Source organism: Thamnophis sirtalis, unplaced genomic scaffold, assembly GCF_051295495.1.
Source record: "Thamnophis sirtalis isolate CommonGarterSnake01/CBP01778 unplaced genomic scaffold, rThaSir2_p1.2 scaffold_5, whole genome shotgun sequence".
Taxonomy (NCBI): domain Eukaryota; kingdom Metazoa; phylum Chordata; class Lepidosauria; order Squamata; family Natricidae; genus Thamnophis; species Thamnophis sirtalis.
In genome coordinates this window covers 65,292,796-65,316,263 of record NW_028261385.1, presented here as the reverse complement: position 1 = coordinate 65,316,263, position 23,468 = coordinate 65,292,796, and the positions used below count along the sequence as shown (strand labels likewise).

Genomic DNA, 23,468 nt, shown 5'->3' with positions numbered 1-23,468 from the left:
CTGCACCTAAAAAATAATAAGACCTCCCCAAAAATAAGGCCAAGTGCTTATTTCAGGAGTCAAAACAAAATAAGACAGGGGAAACATAGTTAAAAAAAATCAGTGTGTATCAACAGCTCTTTCCAACAACTGATGAGTTGCAGAATGCTTGGAACGCTTTTGCAGTGCCAAAAAATGTCAGTAATTTTGATCATTCTACAATCTCCAAAAGTGAGGGTTGAGCAATTGCTCATCCCAGCAGAATACCTTGTTTTAAAAATAGTCATTAGTCTTTCAAATTGCTGTGTGCAAAGGATCAGGATCATACATTAAGTTGAAGTTCAAAAAGATTTATTGCTATACACAACTCTCTAGTCAGCTAAAGTTCAATACTATATTGGCACCAGATAGAGGTCTCAGAATTCAAGAGTGGTTGGATTTAGACCATTTGTGGCAAGGCAATTACTCTAAGCTAATTTTGTGCTTAATGCCACCCCCAGCTGCTCTTCTCTATAATATATGAGGTATACATGATTCTTACATAGTGCTCCAAGTACCATTCCCACTGAACCAAAATTTGCAAATCCACAAAGCGCGTAAGTGGCAATTGTTTCAGATCGTATCTGAAATAAAGCAAATAGAAGACCAATTACTTCCTCTTTGTTTGAGAAATAAAATAGTTTTTAGTTTATGGCTAATGGCATTTGAACATACAATAAGGATATAATGTCAGTGCATGGTTTTGGAATGAGAATAAATTTGAACTTTCTCCACACACCTCCCTTCCCCGCTACAAAGAATTGCATATTAGAAAAAAACAGAAATAGAATATTTTTATACCCTTTATATATTTATCAGATAGAACATTTGATTCCCATGACTAGATTTGTGTGTGTGTGTGTGTGAGAGAGAGAGAGAGAATCTAGTCATGGGAACGAGATGTTTTATCTGATGCACATCCACCCACACCCACACACACACAGTGCTGAAATAGAGAACTTGAACTTCCAGTAAAAAAAAAAAAATCAAATTTCATTTTTTTTTGTAGCCATGTTGATGGTTTCCTGAGAGTGACTAGAATTTCTCAGAATGTAGCTAATTTCAACACTGGCATGTCTTAATCCATTAGCAAACACATGTAATACTTAATTGCCAAGGGTTGTTTCAGATGTGCCAGCTATTTTGCATCAAAAACATTTCTTAGTAGAAAATGGAACACGCACACATTTGAATGTTATGCACATCAATGTCATTCTGCATATGGTTTTCAAAAGAATGAGTAGGCTTAGTAGTATATATGATATCGTAAAGAAAAAATATTTAAAAAATGAAATTGTCTGAGAGAAGCACAGCTTCCCTTAGTGAATAGATTTTCATTATCCTGTGGTCATGTGTAAAAAGACCTTGCATGTTTTTCAAACAATAAAATGCAAAATATTTTCCTGAACGTTTCCTCCAATTACACCACACAACTCTCATGATTAGGGCTAAATTATTAGGAACAAAATTCCTAATGGATTAGAATTTAGGTTTAATGGCCTAGCAGTTGTATTTCTACAAAGTATTAAACTTGGTTAAGATTGGGTGTGTGTGTTTGTATGTTGTATCCCAGACGGTTTACTAAGTGTCTGATTCAACAAACTGTGTGAATCCAAAAAATGAGTTAATATAGTAGCCAGATTTTGTTTTGTAAACATAATAAATATTTTAGTTTCATTATTTTCTCCAAAACCTAATATAAAATCCATATTACAAAAGCTGTATTACTAGTAGCAAATTTGCTTCCCCCATCAATGAATTCATCTAATAGTGTCATCTTAATTCAAGGACAGCAAATGCATGAGAGCAAATTCTCACTTCTCTTCCCTGCTGTTCTCAATATGTTAGCTAAATACACAGTAGTAGAACTGCAGCCTTAGCAATTTGGTCCTTTCATACTTCCATCAATACCCCAGAAAGTTTTAAGCTGACCCATGATCTGCACTTTGCTTGAACTTAAACCACAGAGATGTCATTCATAGCAGTGTACCCTCCCAACTGATTATAACAGGATGCACAAACTGACATATAACTAGGGCTTGTTAAGGGTGTTATTCACAATGAGCTTGGGTCTCTTCTATTAATTAAAAGTACTTAAAACTTGATAAGGGAATAGGAGGGCCTAGGAACTGACTGAAAACTAAAAACTAAAACCAATGGTAAAACTGCCTGTTCCTAATACTTCAGAGCAACAGAGATTATTCTACAAAACTGATTTCAATGTGTTCTCTTCTTGAACTTTAGATGCAATGGAAATTAATTAGCTTAGCTGATGAATTGATGACGTGAGATTGTATGAGCATGAATTCCTGATTATATTTGCAGTTTTGCAACAGTGTCTGAAAAAAAAAATCTACCAACAATTCCCCCCTCCCCACCTTCAGCCCCTGATCACCAATTTATAACACATTATATATTATCAGGAAAACACATTTGCAACTTGTGCTTCATGCTGAATGCAGCAGAATGTGACTACAAATAGCTAGATTTACGTTTAAACCTAGTTTAAATTCCAAAGATCTTTTTTTTCTATCTTTGAATTAGGAAATATTACTGAAAAAATGTGTCGTTGGTCTCCTGTTTTGCCACAACACAGGTCCAAGAACTGAAGTTACAATTTTATCCATAACTGTTGAAGACGTCACATGTAAATTCCCAGAAAAGTCTATTCTGATGCCTTCAAACCAAATATGAAAATTTCCCCATCTGTGCCAAAGGTCCTTTTAAAGTAATGTAAAAAAAAAAAAAAATAGGACTAAGGTGATGCTGTTTTATCCCATTCCTTCTTTACAATGGTTCTCAAAAAAAAAAAAAAAACCCTTTACGTTACGTCCAATGTTGTGTCTGTAGCAAATTACTGATAAATCAGAATTCTCCTTCTCTTTGACTTGTACATTGCTTCAGTGCTAAAGTCATACACAGTCATACACCCCCAAATGTTCATTTGGTTGATAGGCAACATTATTAAATACCATCATAATTTGGATTATGAACCACAAGAAAATAGCATTACAAAAGTATTTACACCAATTGTGGCTTCACATCTGTAGGAACACATGCCTGACATAGTCACTTTAATTCAGAAATATGTTCTAGGAAAGTCCACTGGACAAAAATCTATGAAGCATTAGAGCTAATGAAACAGAGTTGTACAGGAATACTTACACTCAAGTACTGTTTCATACCATTGACGTACATTTGTCTGCCTTCCTTTCGTAGTTTAATAAAGTTTGCAAGATGTTCATAAGCCACAAATTCATTGAAGAAAGTCTTATAACCAAGGAGCCTACCAACAATAAAGCTGTCTTCCCAATCTACTCCCATCATAAAAGATAATGGCATGAACAGATATGAACAGATTATCTATAAGGGAAAAAACAAGAACAAAGAGAAATATGAACCATAAACCGTATTAAGTACCTACTGACTTACTGATCACACAAGCAGTTTCTTGGAGCAGGGTAGTAGAGGCAATAAATACAGTATGTATGCCTAAAATGTATTATTATCAGCTAAAACTTTTATCTAGCAATGTAGTCTCAAGGTTAAACAGCCTATTTATTATGGACACTACATCTTTAGTCCAGAAAGAGAAAAATATAACTGAAATAAAAAAAAATAAAACCTTTTAAATGGCCCTAGGAATTGGTTTAGATCCAAGAATAACATAAAACTGTCCCCTATTTTCAGGAGATTGATGATTGAATTGGCAAAATTGTACATTGAGTGGAGAAAATGAATAGCAAAACATTATTACATCAATAATATATCACAAGAATACTACTCGCAAGATTATAAAATAAAATGGATTTCCAGAAAGTCAAACCACACTGTGGAATTCTACATCTCAAACTCAGCTGTTTTGTCAAAAAAAGTGAAAGAGATCCTAATTTAGAGGGAAAAAAACCTTAATTCTGTCCTGCCAATTTAGTTTAGTTTAATTTAATTTAGTCAGTACTATGCTAAAGTAGAGTGGCGTGGTGGCCTAGAGGTGGAGCTCTCGTCCCACAATCAGGAGATTGTGAGTTCGATCCTAGGTAGAGGCAGATATTTCTCTCTCTGGGCACGAGAATATTGAAGAACACTCGGCATTGGCGACAGGAAGGGCATCCGGCCAGCAAAACACTTTTCCAGCTCCCTTCAGCTGCCCAGATTCCTCTATGCAAGGGATTCGTTTTAAAGATGGGGTCGTTTTAAAGAAGATGATGATGATTCCTATGCTAAAGTCTTTTCTTTCTGGCCTGAGACATTTGAGAAAAAGATACCAGATAAGTGTTAATGGTAGGTGCAGCTCTCAGAGCATCTACTGTTGAACTTTTATCCTATTGATAGGATGGCATTAGACTAACAGATGGGACGTACAACTGCCAGGGGCAGTGCAACCTCATTCATGACCAAAGATGGTACCAAAAATACCACCCAAAGTGGCACTCAAAGGCACTCTATCTTGCCAGGGCTCAATTTTAGCATATTCCTCCCTAACCAGATCTCCAAGCACTGAGAAAGGGCGGTCACAGCATTGCTTAACTCACCACATTTTTGAAACCTCAAAATCTGCTTCAGTAGATTTGAAGGCATTATTTTCCTTCAGATTGGCAAATAGCAAATACCCACTGAATTCATTCATAGCCTTTTGCTCAAAGGTAAAATGATTTGATATTTCTGAGCCACTGGAAAATAAAATTAATCTAGGCTGTTAAATAAGCATTAAAAACTTACGCAGGAGAATAAACTCTGTAACATCGCTTGGGACATGAGATGCAGGCTCAATTCTCTTTCTACCCTACCTGGAGTCTGTGAATTGCAGTTGAACATCCTTTTTTCAAATGAATATTCAAAGTGAAGCAGAAAGACAGGAAGGAGCCATGTTTTAACTAATTAGGATATCTTTGCCATTGCGCCTACTCTCAACTAGGTTGAATATTGTGCTCAAAAAGTATTTTTGTTCCCTTTATGCTCCATTAGAAAGCAGGAAAAAAATTTCTCTTGGGAAACTGTTCAGGCCAGCTGTATCCCTTTTGTTTACTGCCTTAATAACCTCCTCACTGAGTGCTTTTATAAATGGTCCCTTGTAGCTAGATAGATGAAGCATCATTAGATTGTTAAGCAATCCATTACTCTTTTCTTTAACTGCATCAGGACTGCGGCTGCTTCCAAGGTAAGCATCTGCACGTAGCTTGCCATATTTTTCTTCTATGCTTAAAGTGATATTCTTTTTGCTCTCGACGGGAATTGAACCCCTTCTTTCCTTTTTTGCCATTCTAAATATTGTTTTTCCCACCCATTTATCATTTCCACGGTACCATATGCTACATTAAGCGGAAGCACTTTAATGCAGAAGCTTCTGCATTCATGCATGCCCTAATAAGACATAAATAATTGGCTCAACCTGTAATGAATTAATTCTGCCTTTTTCTTCCATGTGATCATTTCCCTTTTTTATTTATTTATACTTGCATTTTAGATCCATCTGCTCATAGTGCACAGTTAAAGCAGGGACAGTCATCCCGTTCTTTTCCCTTGCTTTCCATCTGATCATTTCTTGCTCATTGTGAATATGTTAACTGATTGTTTAGATTAATCAGCCGTTTTTAACTGAAGTGGGAACCTTTTTTTCTAGGCTTGTAGCAGATTTTTCATGGTTTTGAGCGGTTATAGTTGGGCATGGAGGTGGAGTCAGGTTTTATTTCATGTAGGTGCAAATTTAATTAAATATATGTTTTAATAATATAATTCCATTCTACTTATATATTTAAAATTAGTATCCTTATGTGGCTTAGAAAAGCTAAGTTTGGCAACAGCTTTAGTCATATGTGTCTGTAAGCTTAATCATAATAATGATGACATCAAATGATTGTAGAAAAAACCTGTGAAGGTTACTCGGGCTGTGACTTTGAAGCCTCAAGTTGTGCACCCAATTTTCATACAAATGATCTGAGGATATTATTCAAACAGACAATATCATAGAAGTAGTGCCTTTATCTGTAAACTGCAGGATATAGCATTTGTGTGACTTATTTGTCATGACCACCTGGACACAAGCAGAATTTTTTTTCTTTAAGGTGTACAGGTAGTCTTCGACTTACAACTATTTGTTTAGTGACTGTTCTAAGTCACAATGGCACTGAAAAAAGTGACTTATGACTTTTTTTCAAACTTACAACTGTTGTATCATCCCCATGGTCAAATGATCAAAATTTGGATGCTTGTATCTTATGATTCACGATGAATGTATTTATGATGACTATGATCATGATTTATCACTTATATCTTGTATAAACCGAGAGCTTATGCATCAAAGACAAATTCCTTGTGTGTCCAATCATACTTGGTCTATTCTATTCTATTCTATTCTATTCTATTCTATTCTATTCTATTCCATTCCATTCCATTCCATTCCATTCCATTCCAATAGTAGGCTGAAATGAGATCTAGGCTGCATCGCCCATGCCTCTTGCTTGTGTGAAGTTTCCAAAAGGTGACCTAATTAATTTACTAGCCTCGAGACAAAGTTCAAAAGAAATCCATTCATTTATTAGGATCAGCATTTTGGCATGTTCTTCTGCGGAGCTGAAACTGATTTCTGCTTTATGGCTTTACCCCTGTCTCCCCTCCCTTCGGTCTGTGTCATAAATCACATCCACCAACAAGGTGCTGCGGCAGGGTATGAATGTGCGCATTTCACACACTAGCCATAGAAATATGAGACCTGACTCTGGCCAAAGGTATGCATGGCATTCTCTTCCCTTTTCTCTCTTTTTTATGTCAACTTGATAATAGTCATGGAAACGCTTTACAAGTTGGCAGCTTGAGCTAACAGCTAACAGAACAATACCTCAAAGCTCAGTTGTGGGTAGTCAAACATATTCCCCAGCCAAGACAGGACTGCATTAAAGAAGGCCAGCAAAGCAAGGAAGGCAATCAGATTCACAGCAATGTTGGCTATCAGCGGGATGGCAGCACTGGCACCTTGGCTAGCAGCTTCCAGCAGGTTCCTAGCTTCTCTTCAGCAGCAAAAGAAAAAGTGCACATTAATATGATATTTCTATGGATCAAAGTACAAACTTAAACAACCAAACAGTCAAAACAATCTTTCCCTTACAACAGTGGTTCCCAAACTTGGCAACTTTAAGACTTGTGGACTTCAACTCCCAGAATTCTCCAGCCAGCAGAGCTCCACAAGTCTTAAAGTTGCCAAGTTTGGGAACCACTGCCTTACAATAACAGTATTCATCCTTTTTAAAATATCAGGAGGGCCAGCAATCAGAATAATGTTTTTGTGAATGTAAAAAGCCCTTATGAGGGCATTAAACAAGAATGCTGATCTTTAGTGTCTGTTGATCCTACAGTGAAGGGAACAGAATAAATAACCTCAAGTAGCTGTTAATTAATTTAATGTTAATTAATAATTGAATATCATTAATTATTAGATGTTGATGAATTATTTAATCATACTCATTGCCTGTGAATTAGGAGGTGAATCACATTTGTGCTAAGGGAGCTTACCGCTACCAGAGAGCTGAAATGGCCAGTTACATTTTTCCTTATTTAAAAGTGCTCAGATTATGAGAGATATGAGCTTTAATTCTTTCTGACTTATGCTTTGTGTTTTCAAATGGCTACGTGAAAACTAGCAATTCAGCAGCTGCTCTTTTTTCTTCTTACAGTCGAGCACTAATGGGAATAAATTTCAGTTGATATTTGAGCTTCTGTCTGAGGCGGCAGGGTCTCATTGGCATGGGAATGATGGCAATATTACCTCAGTAAGTCCTTTTCATTACAGATGACTTTGCTCAAATCAATCAAAAGCAACTTTGTGTTCCCCAGGTATGTTTCCTCAAGTTTCAGTTAACTGAATCCATAGATGAGCATCTATTTCTCTGGTTTTTCAAAGCATTACTAAGTCCAGCAGCCATGAAAATATAATACAAACATATACATTGCTTACCCTTTTTCCATTTTTGTATCCTCTTGGGCATTTATCTGGGGATTTTCAGTCTCAGGCCAGAAGAGTTTAGCAATAGCTAAAGCTGCTGGTGCTGACATCACGGAAGCAGTTAATAAATGAGAAGCTGAAACCTGACAAATGAAAACATTTTTTTTTACATTAGGACAGTGTATTCCAACTTCAGCGGCTTGAAGTCAGTGTGGGTTTTACTACTCAGAATTTCCCAGTCAGCATTCTTTAGGGAACAGTTGAAAAAAATGTTGTTTTACGAGCTGTAATAAAATATTTATTGGAATATTGGAATAATATGAATGTATCTCTTCTTCTTCTCACTTACCTCTATATAGGTCCATGTAAAAATGGAGGCCAACAGGACTTTAAAGGACAGGCAGAATTTTGTACGAGAAAGGGGAATTTTAACTAGAGAAAGAAGTCTAGAAAAGCTCTGGAAATCATAGACAACAGGAGCAAATTCAATGGCCACAGAGCTAACTCTCAGTAGGGAAAAGACAACCTGACAGAAGAGAGTGGTATCATTAGTGTTAGGATAGCTTCAAGGAATGAGGAAACACAAATGCACACACACACTCCCTAATGAGGCAAAACAGCCTATTGAAAACCAATCATGTTTAACAGCACAAACTCCTGAGTACAAGCAAGATCAAGTAATCACCATCAATTACTGTGCTTCCATTCTTACCCCAAAGGAAATATATGCTCCTAAAACACTTCCAGCAATGGTGGCAAATCCAGCGGTCATGATAGCATGGAGTTCAGACTTGGTAACATAGGGCAGATACGGCTTTACCATGAGAGGAGACTCCGACTGCAAGGAAGAGAAATAAAGTAAGTGGATTTTAGTGATATATTCCTCTTCTACGTTAGAATGATCCATCAAGCACCGTGCCATAGGGTATTGCCAGGCGCAAAGGATCACATGCTAAGTTGCAACACAGAAGATTTATTATTTAAGCCTATGAACAAGAATCTGGTCAAGAAATGGTCAGCACTAAATTGGAGCTAGATAAGGATCAACAAATTCAAAAGGGGGAGGTAGACTTGTGGCAATGTAAGGACTCTTAAATGATGATGCGTTTAACTCCTTCCCCAAGCTGTGCCTATTCTTTACCTACAGATATGATCCAGGACAGGGTCCCCTACAGTGGCAGATTAAGGCTCACTGGTGCTCTAAGCACTGACAAATCTTGGTGCCCCCTCCTTTGTACATACTGTACAAATCTTTATTGTTTTTTTTTTATTTCTCAACTTTGTGATGTCCCCTTGGGCTTGGTGCCTTAAGCATGTGCTTAGTCTGCTTAATGGTTAATACACCATTGGTCCCCAAAGTTTCTGGCCCTGTGGACTGGCAGTGAGGGGCGGAGGGGATGGTGTTGCACATGCACATACCCCTTGTGCAAATGGAGCTTCCTGTGCTCACCCACCATTTGTGTGGCCCAGTTGCCAAAGGGCTGAGGCTCGGCAGCTGTCCACAGACCAGAGATTTGGGACCCCTTATTCAGGAAGCAAAAATCATATAGACTACAGCAAGGAGTTTTGATGCAAAGAATTAGGGATAAAGATCAGAATCTCTGAAACTTAACAGAATCCTCCATTCCTCATTTATTAGTGAGCTTGTAAAAGAAGAGCCTTTATGAACATTTTGAATAACTTCTTCCTTGGCTTTTTGCAGTTTGAACGAGGTTATTCTTCTGGTAAAAAAAATGGTCAAAAAATAGAATAGTATAGGTTTCTGTTTTAGGAGGAACTCTTGACAGAAAGCATCTGCCTATTTTGGACATTGTTGCATGGATTTTTGATGCCCTTTCTCATATAATCTAATGCAAATCCAGATCTGAATATTAGACTACTGCAAAAGCATGAGCCTGCAATGTTCTCATACAGTATATCAGGCAGAATCTCTGCTCTAGGTGGAATTCATAACCAATTTATCTTACTTCTGAGTTGTCTAGAACCATGAAAAACAAACAAACAAGAAAAGAAAAAAAGAATGAGATAATTGTTAAACTTTACTCCCCATGTAAGAATGTCTACTCTGCTAAGGCAGTACAATTGTTGACCGACCTATTATTAGAAATGCTGGATCTTCCTTCATGCCTGGAAACTAAATATTTGTATTGCTTTGTGTCTTGGGAATGGTACTGAGTTGTGCAATGGCATTTTAAGTAGAAGATTTCATGGCTATTAATATTTACACAGTAAAATGTAAGAAAAATATTATGGAAGCTTAGTTAAAGTAGCAATAGCACTTAGACTTAGATACCGCTTCATAATGCCTTTACAGCTCTCTCTAAGCATTTTACAGAGTCAGCATATTGCCCCCAACAATGTGGGTCTTCATTTTACCCACCTCAGAAGGATGGAAGGCTGAGTCAATCTTGAGCCTGGTGGGATTTGAACTGCTGAACTGCAGCTAGCAGTCAGCTGAAGTAGCTTGCAATACTGCATTCTAACCACTGTGCCACCTTGGCTCTTCACTCAGCATTCAAGTACATGTTCTTGTCTTGCCTGATGGACTATTTTCTGTCAAAAAGATTTGTCCTTAGCCTAGTAGCTTACTTCTCTGCTTCAGAAACTTACCATTCCCACAAATATATTGCCAGCTGCAACTAAAGATTCAACTGGACTTGTCTGTAAGGTAATTTGCATGATCCATCCAACCTATGAAAGTTACAATGCACAAAATTAATTTTTTGGCCACATTCCAGCTGTTTCGTGTACATAGAATTCAACAAACATCTTAATTGAGTTAAAGTATATGTGTAAACTCCTCAAAGACTTCTCCCATGTCAGCAATTTTCTTTAGGAAGCTCTTTGGAATATATCAATTGTATATGCCAATTTATTACAATACGTGAATCCCTAACTCAGTCAGGTCTGCCAGTGTAGAATCACTGCCAGAAACATCGATGCGTATCTTGATTTAGACAAAATGTTATAAACTGGAACATATCAAGTTCCTTTGAGCTTTCATAACAAATCTATGAATAGATCAGTTTAATCTGCCTTATTGGCTACATAAACTCTAAATTGCAGAATTTGCATAAGACTAACAGAGCTTGGATAGTGTAAATTGTACAGTTTATGAATACTTTGGCAAAATTACAGGGACCTACATTTTCCAGTCCCTCCAGAAACCAGGAATTTAACCATAGCTCCATTGCAGCATCAAGTTAATGTAATTCTACCATGCCTGGGTTTTTTCCCCGCCAACTTGTCCAAAATTGTAACTTACTAAACATAGAGATGCAACTTTTAATAACCACAATCTTCCTAAATCTGTTGAACAGTTTAGATAGCTGTTTGTCAATTGGAAGAATTTCGGAGAACAGAAGGCAAAGAAATAGTAGATCAGGGAAGCTTTTAGTGCGGGAATGAAATTAAAACATTTGGACTATCTAGTAGTTTTTTTTAATTTGAATAATGGTCAGATATGGGAGATTCCATTCTATATCCTATAATGAGCATCTTTGCCTTTGCAGAACAGCAGCAGTGGAAGACCTGGCTCACATCCTATTTGATTGTTGCCGGTAAAAGGGGGTGAGAGACAGGTACCTTGGTCTATATACCAAACGAAGGACCCATTGGGATCCCCATATCAAAACAACTTACTTTATGTGCAGCCAGAACCTGAAAATAACATTTAACACAGCACAGTACTTAAACGAAATGGTTCAGTTGAGATCTGCATACGTGGGACCGATTGGGGTAGATTGTAAGGGTGACACCAAAATATAATTTTATGTCATTTTATTGTATTTCACATATTTATGTATTAAATTATATCGTATCATATCCTACAATTATTGTATTTTACCCTCCTCTTATTTTAAATTGTTTGTATAGGATTTTATTGGTGATATGTGTTTGAACCTTGTGCTTTGATATGGCCTATAGGCTAATCAATAATGATAATGATAATGACAATAATAATAATAATAATAATAATAATAATAATAATAATTTGGATAATTGTAAAGTATAGAGCTAAGGCAGCACTTAAAACAGAATCAACTCAAAGTTGAACCAATGACTTGATACTATCGAGGTAAGATTTGAGAGATGGGAAGCCCCTTTGTCTCCCCAAATTCTTTCTACAAACTTCCAGCAATGTTTCTTCCAGTGAGAAGAGTGACAGAGTACATACAAAGGATGTAATCATTTCCAATTCCCTTCCATGAGAATAATTCAACTTGTATTCAAAAGAGGAGACCTAGATCCAGGCCATGGGTTGAAATTTTGTAATTCAGGGCTAAGGCCATATAACAAGATGATATCCTAGTACTGGTTCTAGAAACTGATAAAGAGATGGTGATATCCTATGAAGATTGATATTTATTCATAAAGCACCTGGTCCATGCTCTCTTACTTTGCACATCTTATTCTAGTTTTATTGCAGTTTGAAGTTCTGATCAACTTTTGTGTCAGGTGGAAGGAAGAAATTATATTCTAGAAGTGACAGTTAGTGATAGGCTTTGTTTTTATATTCAGAGCTTCCCTGAAACGTTCTTCTGACCAGTGTTTCTCAACTTTGAGATGTGTGGACTACAACTTCCAGTTAGCATGCCAGCCAGTATGGAAAATGGAATTTTACTTATTATCAGGTTTCATAGGCAATACATCTACTCTTCCATAAACTTAATCCCACATTTAATGTCTAGTTAATGGAAGAAGCTTCATAGACTCATCACTGTGAAATAATTCTCCCTCTTATACATGCACCCATGCATACATTCATACACTCACACACTGTGAGTCTCAGGTTTTAAATTCTAAGTCCCTCTGACCTTTCTCAATAAATGATAATTCTCTGCTCAGCCAATTGGAAGGTACCTACTCAGATTTACACACTAGTTCTATGTGATCTGAGGACCTCTGTTCCCACCTTTGCTAGCATTATCCCTTATACCCACTTAAACTCAGTGGATTGGGAATCACGAACTCAAGGCATGTAGAATGCTTCAGGTTAAATAAAGCTAGTTTATGATAGTTTGCAAGATGCATTAGACTTAGGAAAGAAAAATGCTATATACTTAAAAAAAAAGAAAATTAAGAAGAATCGTCTGTTCCATATACTGCATATGCTTTTATAATTATAATTTTATGGCCAGAGACCAATTATAATTTTATAAACAGAGACAAAGTCCTTGTGTGTCCCATCGCACTTGACCAATAAAGTATTCTATTCTATTCCGTCCCATCCCGTCCCATCCCATCCCATTTCTCAAAGTACCCAGGGCACTGTTACCTTTTTAATAAGCCACTGCATGAATCCAACATAGTATAGCACAGACATCACTGTACTGAAGAAAATGATAATAGGCAGCACCTAGTTGAAGACAAAACATCTATTGTCAATAATTATTTCCAAGTTATCTAAATGCTTTCCTATGTTATAAATTTCAAACAGATCAACCCTGAAATACTGTACATCAATCCTGAAATCAAAGACCTACAGTTTGCCAGCATTCATAAGCTGAAATAAATTAAAATAATTCCAGAAGCATTCTTGTATATCAAAGATGCCTGGAGAAGGAATTTTAAAGCCTGAGTACCACCAAAGAAAGAGCATCTATCCTTTATTTCTTTAAAAAACATGATTTTATAGAAAGTTTTAAAGAAAAAGATACAAACTAATCAAAATTTATATGAAGTAAGGAAGAAAAAGAAGAAGAAATAAAAGAGAAGGTAAAAAGTACAAGAAAATGATTTTTTTGAAAAATAAGAAAGAAAGAAAGAAAGAAAGAAAGAAAAAGATAAAAGAAACTAGTCAGTATATTATAGTATTTCAGACAGTGCCGAATAATACTTTTCCCATCAAAGAACTGGCTGAAACTGACTGGTACTTTAAACAGGAATATGTCTTTTAGGAGAATATTGTACATACGAAATGTTCTGTGCTTTACTGATTTATTTTGTAAACTTACCCACTATAATTTGGTCGGTGTAAGCCACGGACAACAAAAACAATGGCTATTTACCTTGAAGGCAAAGAAGTGATCGGTATACTTTTCACCAAACACAAATTTAGCACCAGCATCAGTGTATCCTAAGAAAATCTTAAAGAGAAGAGAAAGAGGAAAAATAAGTTGTTTCAAGGGGAAACCCCCACCATCTCAACATTCAATGTTCAAGTAGTTCAAGTATGATGAGGTCAATTGAAAATAAGAACTAGTGAATCATGAACTCGTGAATCAAGGGGAAGTCCTTTGATTAAAAAAATACACGTTCCTCTCTGATTTAGGACATTGTCAAAAACTGGATGTGAGGCATCTTTTTTTTTCTTTTTTCCCCCATGACACAGGCAACTTTTTTTTTTCATTAAATGGAAATTAAGATTGCTGCCTTGGTTTTATTTTCATACAGACCACTCACTGCATAAATAGATTTCCCAGGAGCGAAAGACAAACTTTTCAGTGCTTCAAGTTAAGCAAAAGAATAAGCTATGTGGGAGTGGCAGTTATCTTTCTCCTTCCTGGTTCTTAGCTGCTGATCTAGTTTTATTTGTCATCACACAGGATTAATGTCCCACACTTTAATGCTACAAGGAACTGTAATTGCTTCCTCCTGCCTAACCCAAGATAATAGGTAAATGAAATGTCTCAAGGTAATTGAGAGATTCATGATTGTGACTGATCAGTGGTCACAGTTGGTGTTTTCTGCAATTTCATGAGGGGAAAAAACCAATATATTGTTCTACAAAAAGAGGACAATTATTTCTGGGACTTAAAAAAAAGCTAGGGGCATATAAATGCTGCAGCATTCTTAAAAGACTATGGAGAGTCTCAGTTATCCAGGTCATGATTGTCCCAAAAGTGCTTTTTCATACAGAGGCAACTGGACTTTTTTCTGTTCTTTTGAAGATGTTTCTTGGATGAGAAGCAAAACATCTTCTAAAGAAAAAACAAGAAAGTCCAGTTGCCTCCTGAAAAAGCACCTTTGGGACCTCAAGGTTCTTCTATAATAAAAATGGGACCCTTCAGACTGATTCTGAATTTCAAAAACCAAAACTAACAAGGAAATGTGCCATTTTAATAATGACCTGAGTGAAATAAAATTGGGAGATCTTATAACTCTGTCCTTTGCACCAGAGGTGGGTTGCAAATCCCGGCACTACCAGTTTGCTCATGCTCATGTGCAAAGCCATGTGTATGTGCGATACTTCTGTGCATGTGCAGAAGCATCTGGGTGGGTGGGTGGAGCCTCCTGCCACCACTACTGGTTCATTGGATCAGGGAGAAACCCACCTCTGCTTTGCACATGTTAATGGCAAAATTATTTTATAATTTGTGCAGATCAATGCAAACTTGCAAAGGAAACATTATGGGATTATTTAGAAATAAAGGACACTTCTATAAGGAAAGAATTGGGAAATTTATTTATTTATTTATTTGTCAATCACATTTCTTAACACCCCACCCCTCTCCCCTCAGAGAGGGACTTTGGGCATTGTAGCAATGGTAGTAGAAGAATATTTAAAAGAAAAGGCTATATTTAAAAATTCTTCACTGACAGTTACAGCTGCTACTTGTATTGACATGGGGAAGAGGAAGACAATGACTGAATCATGATTTCAAAGGATGCAAGACTTAGATTAAGGCTCAATCAATATGGTTTTGTAATCCTCTGGTTTTGCTTTAGGTATGATTAAGACAAGAGTTTTTTGCTGCTTCTACCATCAACAATATTTCCTTGTTAATTGGCATGAAAGAGAACATTTTTCTGCTCTTGGTGTTCATCCTCACACCCTCCACTCTTGGCATGAATAGCTTCCAATAACTGCTTTATATTCTTCCGTGACTGTGTGACGCTCTATCATTGCCAGCTGATGCAATTTAAAGTTTTCAATAGCTTTTCTAGTTTTTCCTTTTACCCCAGTTCAACTTCTGACATGGTTGAAATATGGCACACCTCACGATGATGCAGCCATTGACAGAATCAAGGTTTAAGATCTGCTAAGCAATTTCAGCAATTTTATATGATTGCAAGGAACACCTTCTCTCTGGTCACTGGGAACTCTCTTGGCTATTTTGTTTTGTGCTGTAGGAAAGACCTATTTCTATAGAGGCGTTTGTCCAAGTAATGCTTGACTGGCACCTATGAAAGCCGATTGTTAGGTCTTAGGAAGGGTTTTTAAAACAGAAGGAGTGCTAGACTTATGTTTGAAAATAATTCTATTGCTCTATTGCTAATCTTTGTTAGAGATGCCTGCTGCTTCTATTGACCAGGTGTTTTGCTTAGCAATATTGTTATTGTTTTTTTTACTTTGGCAATGGTGGTTGATGGGAGCAGTGCCATCTCCTCTATTCCATTCCAGTGTTGATGCATTGGTTGCCATGAAGAGGATTGCTGTTATTATGTGCAAGTCAAACAAAACTGCTGGTCTCAATGGGTGTGATCAACCATGAAGTCATAGAGCTCATCTGTTATCAATTGCTCCTTCCTGCTTCATCACACGTCCCTCTATAACAGGTATGGACCTGTTATCTATCAATCAGGCTTTCTTTGAATAGGGATTTACCTCCCCCACTTCCGCACTAGAAGAATACCAAATCTGTGTTTAGAAAAAGCTGAACTATGAACTATGCCCTGAAGACCTGCTGATGGGGAATCTTGACAAGCAGTTCAACACACAGTTCCAATCATGTACCTATATTTGTTCATCCATTCCCTATCCCACTGAAGGTAAAGTAATAGGTGACTGTTTACCCATTGACTAGCAATGATTAGCAAGAGGGGATATCAAACTGGGAGACTTCCTTAACATGTCCCACCTTGAAATACTAAGACTAGCACAATTTCTGGCTGTGTTTCTGTGGCAGATCAACAATGTGGGAAGTACAATTTATGTTGGAATATTTTTCTACTGACTGGAGGATCACACTGTAATCCAATAGCATTGGGTTGGACTTTTAAATATTAAACAGAACAATGTTTGGATAATAACATTGTGCATTTTTTCAAGTGAATGTGGCCCAATCAATCAGTTTAGTTGTGAGAAACCATAGGAAGGATAACACAGTCTGGATATAAGAGCCATGGGAAACAAATCTCCTCTTACAGTTGTCGACCCATATTATGAATGCATTTATATAATCTGTGTGATTCGTACTTCTTTGGTTTGCCAGAATTGCATTATGTTGTTTTAGTTTAATGCTATCTGTGAACCCAGCCAAATATGGTTTCTTAAGTAAACCACCACTTACCTAGAAGACAAGCTGAGCTGTAAGTGGTGATTGAAAGTGCTATTTACAAACTGTATGGCTTTAAGTTGATTAAAGAAGGGGACTGCACTTTTAAGGTATTCCTTTATGAAGATAAAGTCTGCTCATCTCTATCCTTTTTAAGATTAAAAAAGATTGTTTTAAAAATCACATTTTTTGCTTTATAAGTGATTTTCTACATGCAGCCTGAACATTTTATAATTTAAGATGCACAGGTAAATCAAATTGCCTATTGCAGGCTAATTATAAGCAAATCCATTCAATTTAGTGAAACTTCATCACAAGTGAGGACATCTGACTATTTCTCTGATATTTTTTGAAGCAGACAAGCAGTCTTAGCTGTTCTTGAGAGTGATTCCATATGAAATCAGAATTCAAAATTTAATTGTTAAGTGAACATGCACAGGAATGAGGTATTAGCAAAATATTATAGCTGCTATTTTACTCAGTGAGTTTAATTATCTGTCTAGTTTAAAATTATCTTGACCTCTGACAAAATTCATCAACATTTCAAGAAACACTACTTACTAAATGATGCTTTAAGCAGAGGCATGAATGACCGAGTTAAAAAATGCATCACCAAGGCACCCCTCCTTGATTCCAACAGGTATAAATAGATCACCTGTCACAAAGATTATAAATAGGATCTCCTTTATTTAACCCTTACCTGCACTTGATTACCAAGCCAGTTGAATGCATCAAATCCTACTTTGGTCCTCAAGGTTATAAGTCCAAGAACAAACTGCATTGCAACACCCCAGATTACTGGCCTCCATACAACCTATGCGTACGTAAAGAAAAACAAAACTATCAGATTTAAAATCAGCTCGAATTTGACAATATTGCACTAAATACTGTAGTAAATGCAGATGGTGATTCCAAATAAGTTTCCCTGAAATGAGTGGGAAATATATTTGCATATTTCTTCCAAGTATGTAAATGTTTACAAAAGAAGGGAAGGGTTTTTTTTTTAATAATGCACTAAATTTAAAACTAAGACAGAAAAATTATGCATGTTTGATTTCTTCCAGTAACCTTCCCCAATCTGGTTGATTTTCAAGCAAGGTTCAATATCAAAATTATTGATAAAGACCAGGCTGGTTAAGGAATAGTGGGAACTGATCCATACTTCTGGAAAGGATGGAGAGGTTAAATTATAGTTTATAACAGGGGTGTCAAACAGGCCAGATTTAGCCCGTGGGGTGCTTAGATCTCATCTGCGGGCCCACCCTAGAAAAAGTGAAGGACTGGCCCATGGTGCCACTGCCTGCACAAAAGGAACTTGGGAGGGCCACATGTTTTCACTGGCAGAGGGTTGGAGGAGAGAGTCGCAGACAAAAATGGAATTTGGAAGCCTGTTTTTACTGGCAGAGTGCTTGGGCCACCACAGATGCCCCCAATATGAGTGACATTGAGCTGGCCATGTCCCCCGTGTCCCCCCAAGGTCAAGTACAACCCTGATGCATTCACGTCCTGCCTTAGCCATGAAAGACAACTGGATGACCTTAGGCCAGTCACTCTCTCTGCCCAATTCATCTGGCAGGATTGTTGTTGTGGAGGAAATTGGAGGGGAACAGTTCATTGGATATGTTCATCATCATGAGTTATTTATAAAAATATTAAAGGCAGGATACCAACAAACAAACAAATAAATAAATGGCTGAATCAGGTAAAACAAATATACTAATACAAGACAGTGAATAAGCTATGTTATCGGACATCTCTTCAATTTGTTGCAAATAGACATTAAATGTCAGAAAAGATATAAATGAAAGATTGTAAACACACTCACTTTAGTTGGGTACTTGGAGAAGATCAGCATCAAGAGAATATACATAAGAAGCCCACCAAAGGAAATAAGCTGATTGGTCCCTTGCTTGGCAGTATCGAAAATTAACCAACATAGAACAGCGACTATTAAGATGACCCACACTACCCTAGAGAAAAGGTATTCAAACATTGCAGTGAATGACTTATGGGAAAGATCATCCCATTATTTTAGGCTGTATCTTTGTCCCCCCCCTCGCCCACACAGACTATTCAATACGCACATCCTCACATCTATTTATTGCTAAAAACACACTGGCCACATATTGCTTCCCTTTGGATAAGTCATAACCTTCTTCTGTTGGCCTTGGACTGTAAAAAGAGAACATTTGTCAAACTCTTAGTTGTCAAACTGGAAGTACTGACTTCAATTGGAGAAGTTGTCAGCGGCAGCAATTGATGATGAAAAATGATTTCTGGTAAAAGCCATTAGAGAGTTAAGTAATCTCTACTTCCTTGAATTTTTGGATTGTTTCTTTTTGTGTGTATCCTTAACAAAAATGTGGCTGTATAAATCTGACAAATAATAACGGGTTTTCTTTCTCTTTCTTTTTTATTGTGTTTTGCTTGAGAGAAAGAAGGAAGGAAGGAAGAAAGAAAAAAAAGAAAAGAAAATCACTTGACTTCCATTAATGGAGAGAACCCAACCTTCTGAATTTACTTCTATATCTAATTGTTATTAAATGTAAATTAAGAGACTGCTTTACAAGAGTTTGATTAAAATTAATTTTCAAATACTAAAATGAATGGCGGTGGGGGGGAGGTAGCCAGAAAGACATAGAACAGTTCTTTTTTTGACACATATTGTGCACTCAATATTTTGTAACATTTGTTAGACAAAAACCACTGTTTAGTGAATGCCACATATTGAGTGAATACCATGGTCATTAAGTGAGTCGGTTTTCTCCGATGGGTGTTTGCCAAAAACTGAAAGTAAACACCAGAAATGGCAAAAAAATATTAAAAGTGTGACCATGGGACACTGCAAACAGCCATCAGTGCAAGCCAATTGCCAGTGCCCAAAATAGAATCCCATGACAGTGAGGAGTGGTGAGGGGTAGGCTACAGTCATTGGAACTTCAAAAGTAGCTCAGGGCAGATCAGTCATAATCTTGAACAGTCATTAAATGACCTGTCATTATGTGAAGACTGCCTGTATGTGGGTGTGACAAGAAAGTTGGATCACCAGGTATAAACATTCTGCAAGAAAAGGTATGAAGTTTACCAAATATATATGTCAATTCTGGTATTTGGATTAGATTACTCTGTTGTAAAGTTTTTAATTTCAAGGCATTCCCACCCCTCACCCCCCAAAGTTAAAGAACCAAGCAAATGCCCTTAAAATATCATTAAAAGAGTAGAGTCAATATTTTGGGCTCTTATAACTAGTCAAACCTGATACAATTTAAGTTGTTTAAGTCTGAAAGATGTTTGGGCCCTACTCCCAAATATGCAAGTGTATGATCATATCAAATGACCACTGGGATTTTTGTCTGAAGACAAGCTTTCAATAATATATGATTATATATTATCGGGTTAATTTAGCTCCAATAAATGTTTAAAACTACTCAATCTCCCCTTCCTTACAAAGGCTAATAGCTATAATTAAACCAGATAGATTTGGTAGTATACCTATATGATAAGTTCGATGATGTATTAACTAACATTAGGCTAAACTTTTCATCTGCTAATTGTTACCAAACTCTTGTTAAAAACATAGCCATGGGAACTACTTTAATAACTGGCAATATTTGATGTTTTACTAGTACATCCCTTAAGAAGAGAATGAAAAGCACTTCTTTAGGACACAGAAAACTGAAATTTTATCCTGAGTTAATATCCCAAAGTCCCATTATTTTTTTAATAGCTAGGAGGAAATGTAACATATTTTATAGCATTTATACAGTACTGAAAATCACAACTGCATACTCTCATTTTTACTTTTTAAAAAAGGAATCCTGATTAATTACCATTTCAGCCAAAACCATTGAGCTTTCAGAAATGTTCCCAAAGGAGACAGCAACTCTGCAATTTTATTCTCATATCTGGCTATGAAAAAGTCCCAACAGATGAAAAAAATGGCGAGGAGAGTGAGGATGAAGAGCGCTAAGGCTCTGTGAAAATTCAAGATGCAGGCGGCAATCACCACTGCCAGATAAGCTGTAATGGAGAAAAAGCAAGATCGTGTCAGCTGCCCACACTGCATACCCAATATCTCCATCTCCTGTGTGGAAATGTTGAGCTTGGCTGTGGTCGTAAGTCACGGAATACCTATATGCTCCCTGCTGGAAGAGGGAGGGGCAAGATGCAAATTATTATGTTTTACCCAAGCAGACATAACAGCGGTTAATGAAACTGATATGGTGACTACTTAATCTTACTTTTGCCTTGGGAAAATTATAATTGCTACAGGAAGCTAAGCACAACTAGGTCAAAGCAATTTTGATATCACCACCTATTCCAAGAAAGAGTCAGTTATTTCAATGCAATCTAATTATTTGAATCAACAAAAAAAAAACCCCATCAAAGAAGTAAATAATAAAAGTGCAAAGATTTCACTCAATAGTAATAGCGGGAGAGAGTATTAAAAGAAGAGATGGTCCCTCAGATCTTATCCACCTGTCCCTCAAATCACAAGTAAAGATGCCCTCATGACATTACCATTGTCTCATTCCCATCCCATAGCAGAGACGTTTGTCTAATTTTTCCAGTTTTAAAATAATGTTTCCCTTCTTCTCTTAATATTTGTCATGGAAGCTTTACAGAGAGAGATTCAAACTTGAAACAAGAAGGTGTCTCTTGATCTTGGAAGTCTTCTAATTCAATTCTTTGTCCGAGGTAAGAATCTCCATAATATCCAGGCAAAAAATGCTGCCCAAACTTTGCTTGGAAACCTCTAATGAGTATCCTTGTCTCCAGGAGACAAGTTCTTCCACAGTAACTCTTTGTAACTTGTCTAATCCTGTCCCACCACATGCTTAGGAGAACAAACATTATTTTATCTGCTAGCAAGTGATGCTCAATGGGAAGAGAAACCAAAGCAGAGGAATCTATCAATCACTTTTCTTAATATGTCATCTATCTATCTATCTATCTATCTATCTATCTATCTATCTATCTATCTATCTATCTATCTATCATCTATCTATCTATCTATCTATCTATCTATCTATCTATCTATCTATCTGGAATCTATTAACCACTTTTCTTAATATGTCATGAGTGAGTGTGTGTGTGTGTGTGTGTGTGTCCCAGCTTTTGCCAACCTAACAGTTCGAAAGCACGTAAAATGCAAGCAAGCAAATACCGGGGAAGGAGGGTTCGCTTCATCACAGAGATCCCTCCTTCCGGCCCCGCTAGTTCCACTCCAGGGCCAGATGGCGAGAACTTTCAGGGCCCTGGTCTCAGGTTGTTGTTGCTAAATGCCAGGTCTGTGGTTCACAAAGCTCCCCTTGTCCGGGATCTAATTTTAGATGAGGGGGCAGACCTGGCATGTATTACTGAAACCTGGCTGGGCCCAGAGGGAGGAGTCCCCCTCACTGAAATGTGCCCAGAAGGATTTCAGGTGCTTCATCAGCCGCGACCCCAGAAAAGGGGTGGGGGAGTGGCTGTCATCGTCCGAAGGTCTTTAGTTCCTCATAGGATCCCTGCTCCGGAGCTTGTCGGGTGTGAGTCCCTGTTGATGAAGTTGGACCTTGGTGGTCAAGTGGGTTTGTTGCTAACATACCTACCTCCCAACAGCGTTGCAACAGCCGTCCCCTCGCTCCTCGAGTCAGTAGCCGAGTTGGCGGTAGAGTTCCCCAGGCTTATGGTTCTGGGGGATTTCAACCTGCCTACACTTGGCGAACGCTCTGACGGGGCGCAGGAGTTCATGGCTTCCATGACAGCCATGGACTTGACCCAAGTAATTCAGGGTTCGACTCATTCAGCAGGTCACACGCTTGACCTCGTATTCCTTTCGGAGCAGTGGAGATGTGATCTAGAGTTGAAGGGCATTAAAACCTTGTCCTTGTCATGGTCTGATCACTTCCAACTGAGGCTCGACTTTCGGACACCAATCCCCCACTGTAGGGAGGGGGAACCGATTAGGTGGTTCCGCCCCAGGCGCCTGATGGACCCTATGGGATTTCAGACGGCACTTGGGGAAATACCTGACACTATAGTCCACAATCCGGTGGAGTCCTTAGTCGCTGCCTGGAATGCAGCAGTGGCAGGGGCTCTAAACCGGATTGCGCCTTTGCGACCTCTCCGAGGCAGCGGATCAAGGAGGGCCCCTTGGTTCACCGAGGAACTCCGGGAGATGAAGCGCCAAAAGAGACGCCTAGAGCGCCGCTGGAGGGCCAGTAAATCTGAGTCAGACCGAGCACTGATGAGAGCCTTTATCAGAGCCTATCTTGTGGCAATACGGGCGGCGAAATGTTCGCATTTTGCCG

The 23,468-nt window shown here is 37.7% G+C and overlaps 1 protein-coding gene across 1 annotated transcript in view; it reads right to left on the bottom strand.

Moving 5' to 3' along the window:
• The window catches only part of SLC28A3 (solute carrier family 28 member 3), a 43,099-nt gene that overhangs the window by 6,657 nt on the left and 12,974 nt on the right, over window positions 1-23,468 (bottom strand). Inside the window, exons 5-15 of the mRNA XM_014075817.2 lie at window positions 21,006-21,195; window positions 19,001-19,145; window positions 17,876-17,989; window positions 13,966-14,043; window positions 13,233-13,313; window positions 10,565-10,645; window positions 8,667-8,792; window positions 7,967-8,097; window positions 6,854-7,022; window positions 3,184-3,381; window positions 521-602 (exon numbers count right to left, since the gene is read on the bottom strand). Of these exons, the coding sequence (XP_013931292.2) occupies window positions 521-602; window positions 3,184-3,381; window positions 6,854-7,022; window positions 7,967-8,097; window positions 8,667-8,792; window positions 10,565-10,645; window positions 13,233-13,313; window positions 13,966-14,043; window positions 17,876-17,989; window positions 19,001-19,145; window positions 21,006-21,195 (1,395 nt within the window). The remainder of the gene's footprint in view (window positions 1-520; window positions 603-3,183; window positions 3,382-6,853; window positions 7,023-7,966; window positions 8,098-8,666; window positions 8,793-10,564; window positions 10,646-13,232; window positions 13,314-13,965; window positions 14,044-17,875; window positions 17,990-19,000; window positions 19,146-21,005; window positions 21,196-23,468) is intronic.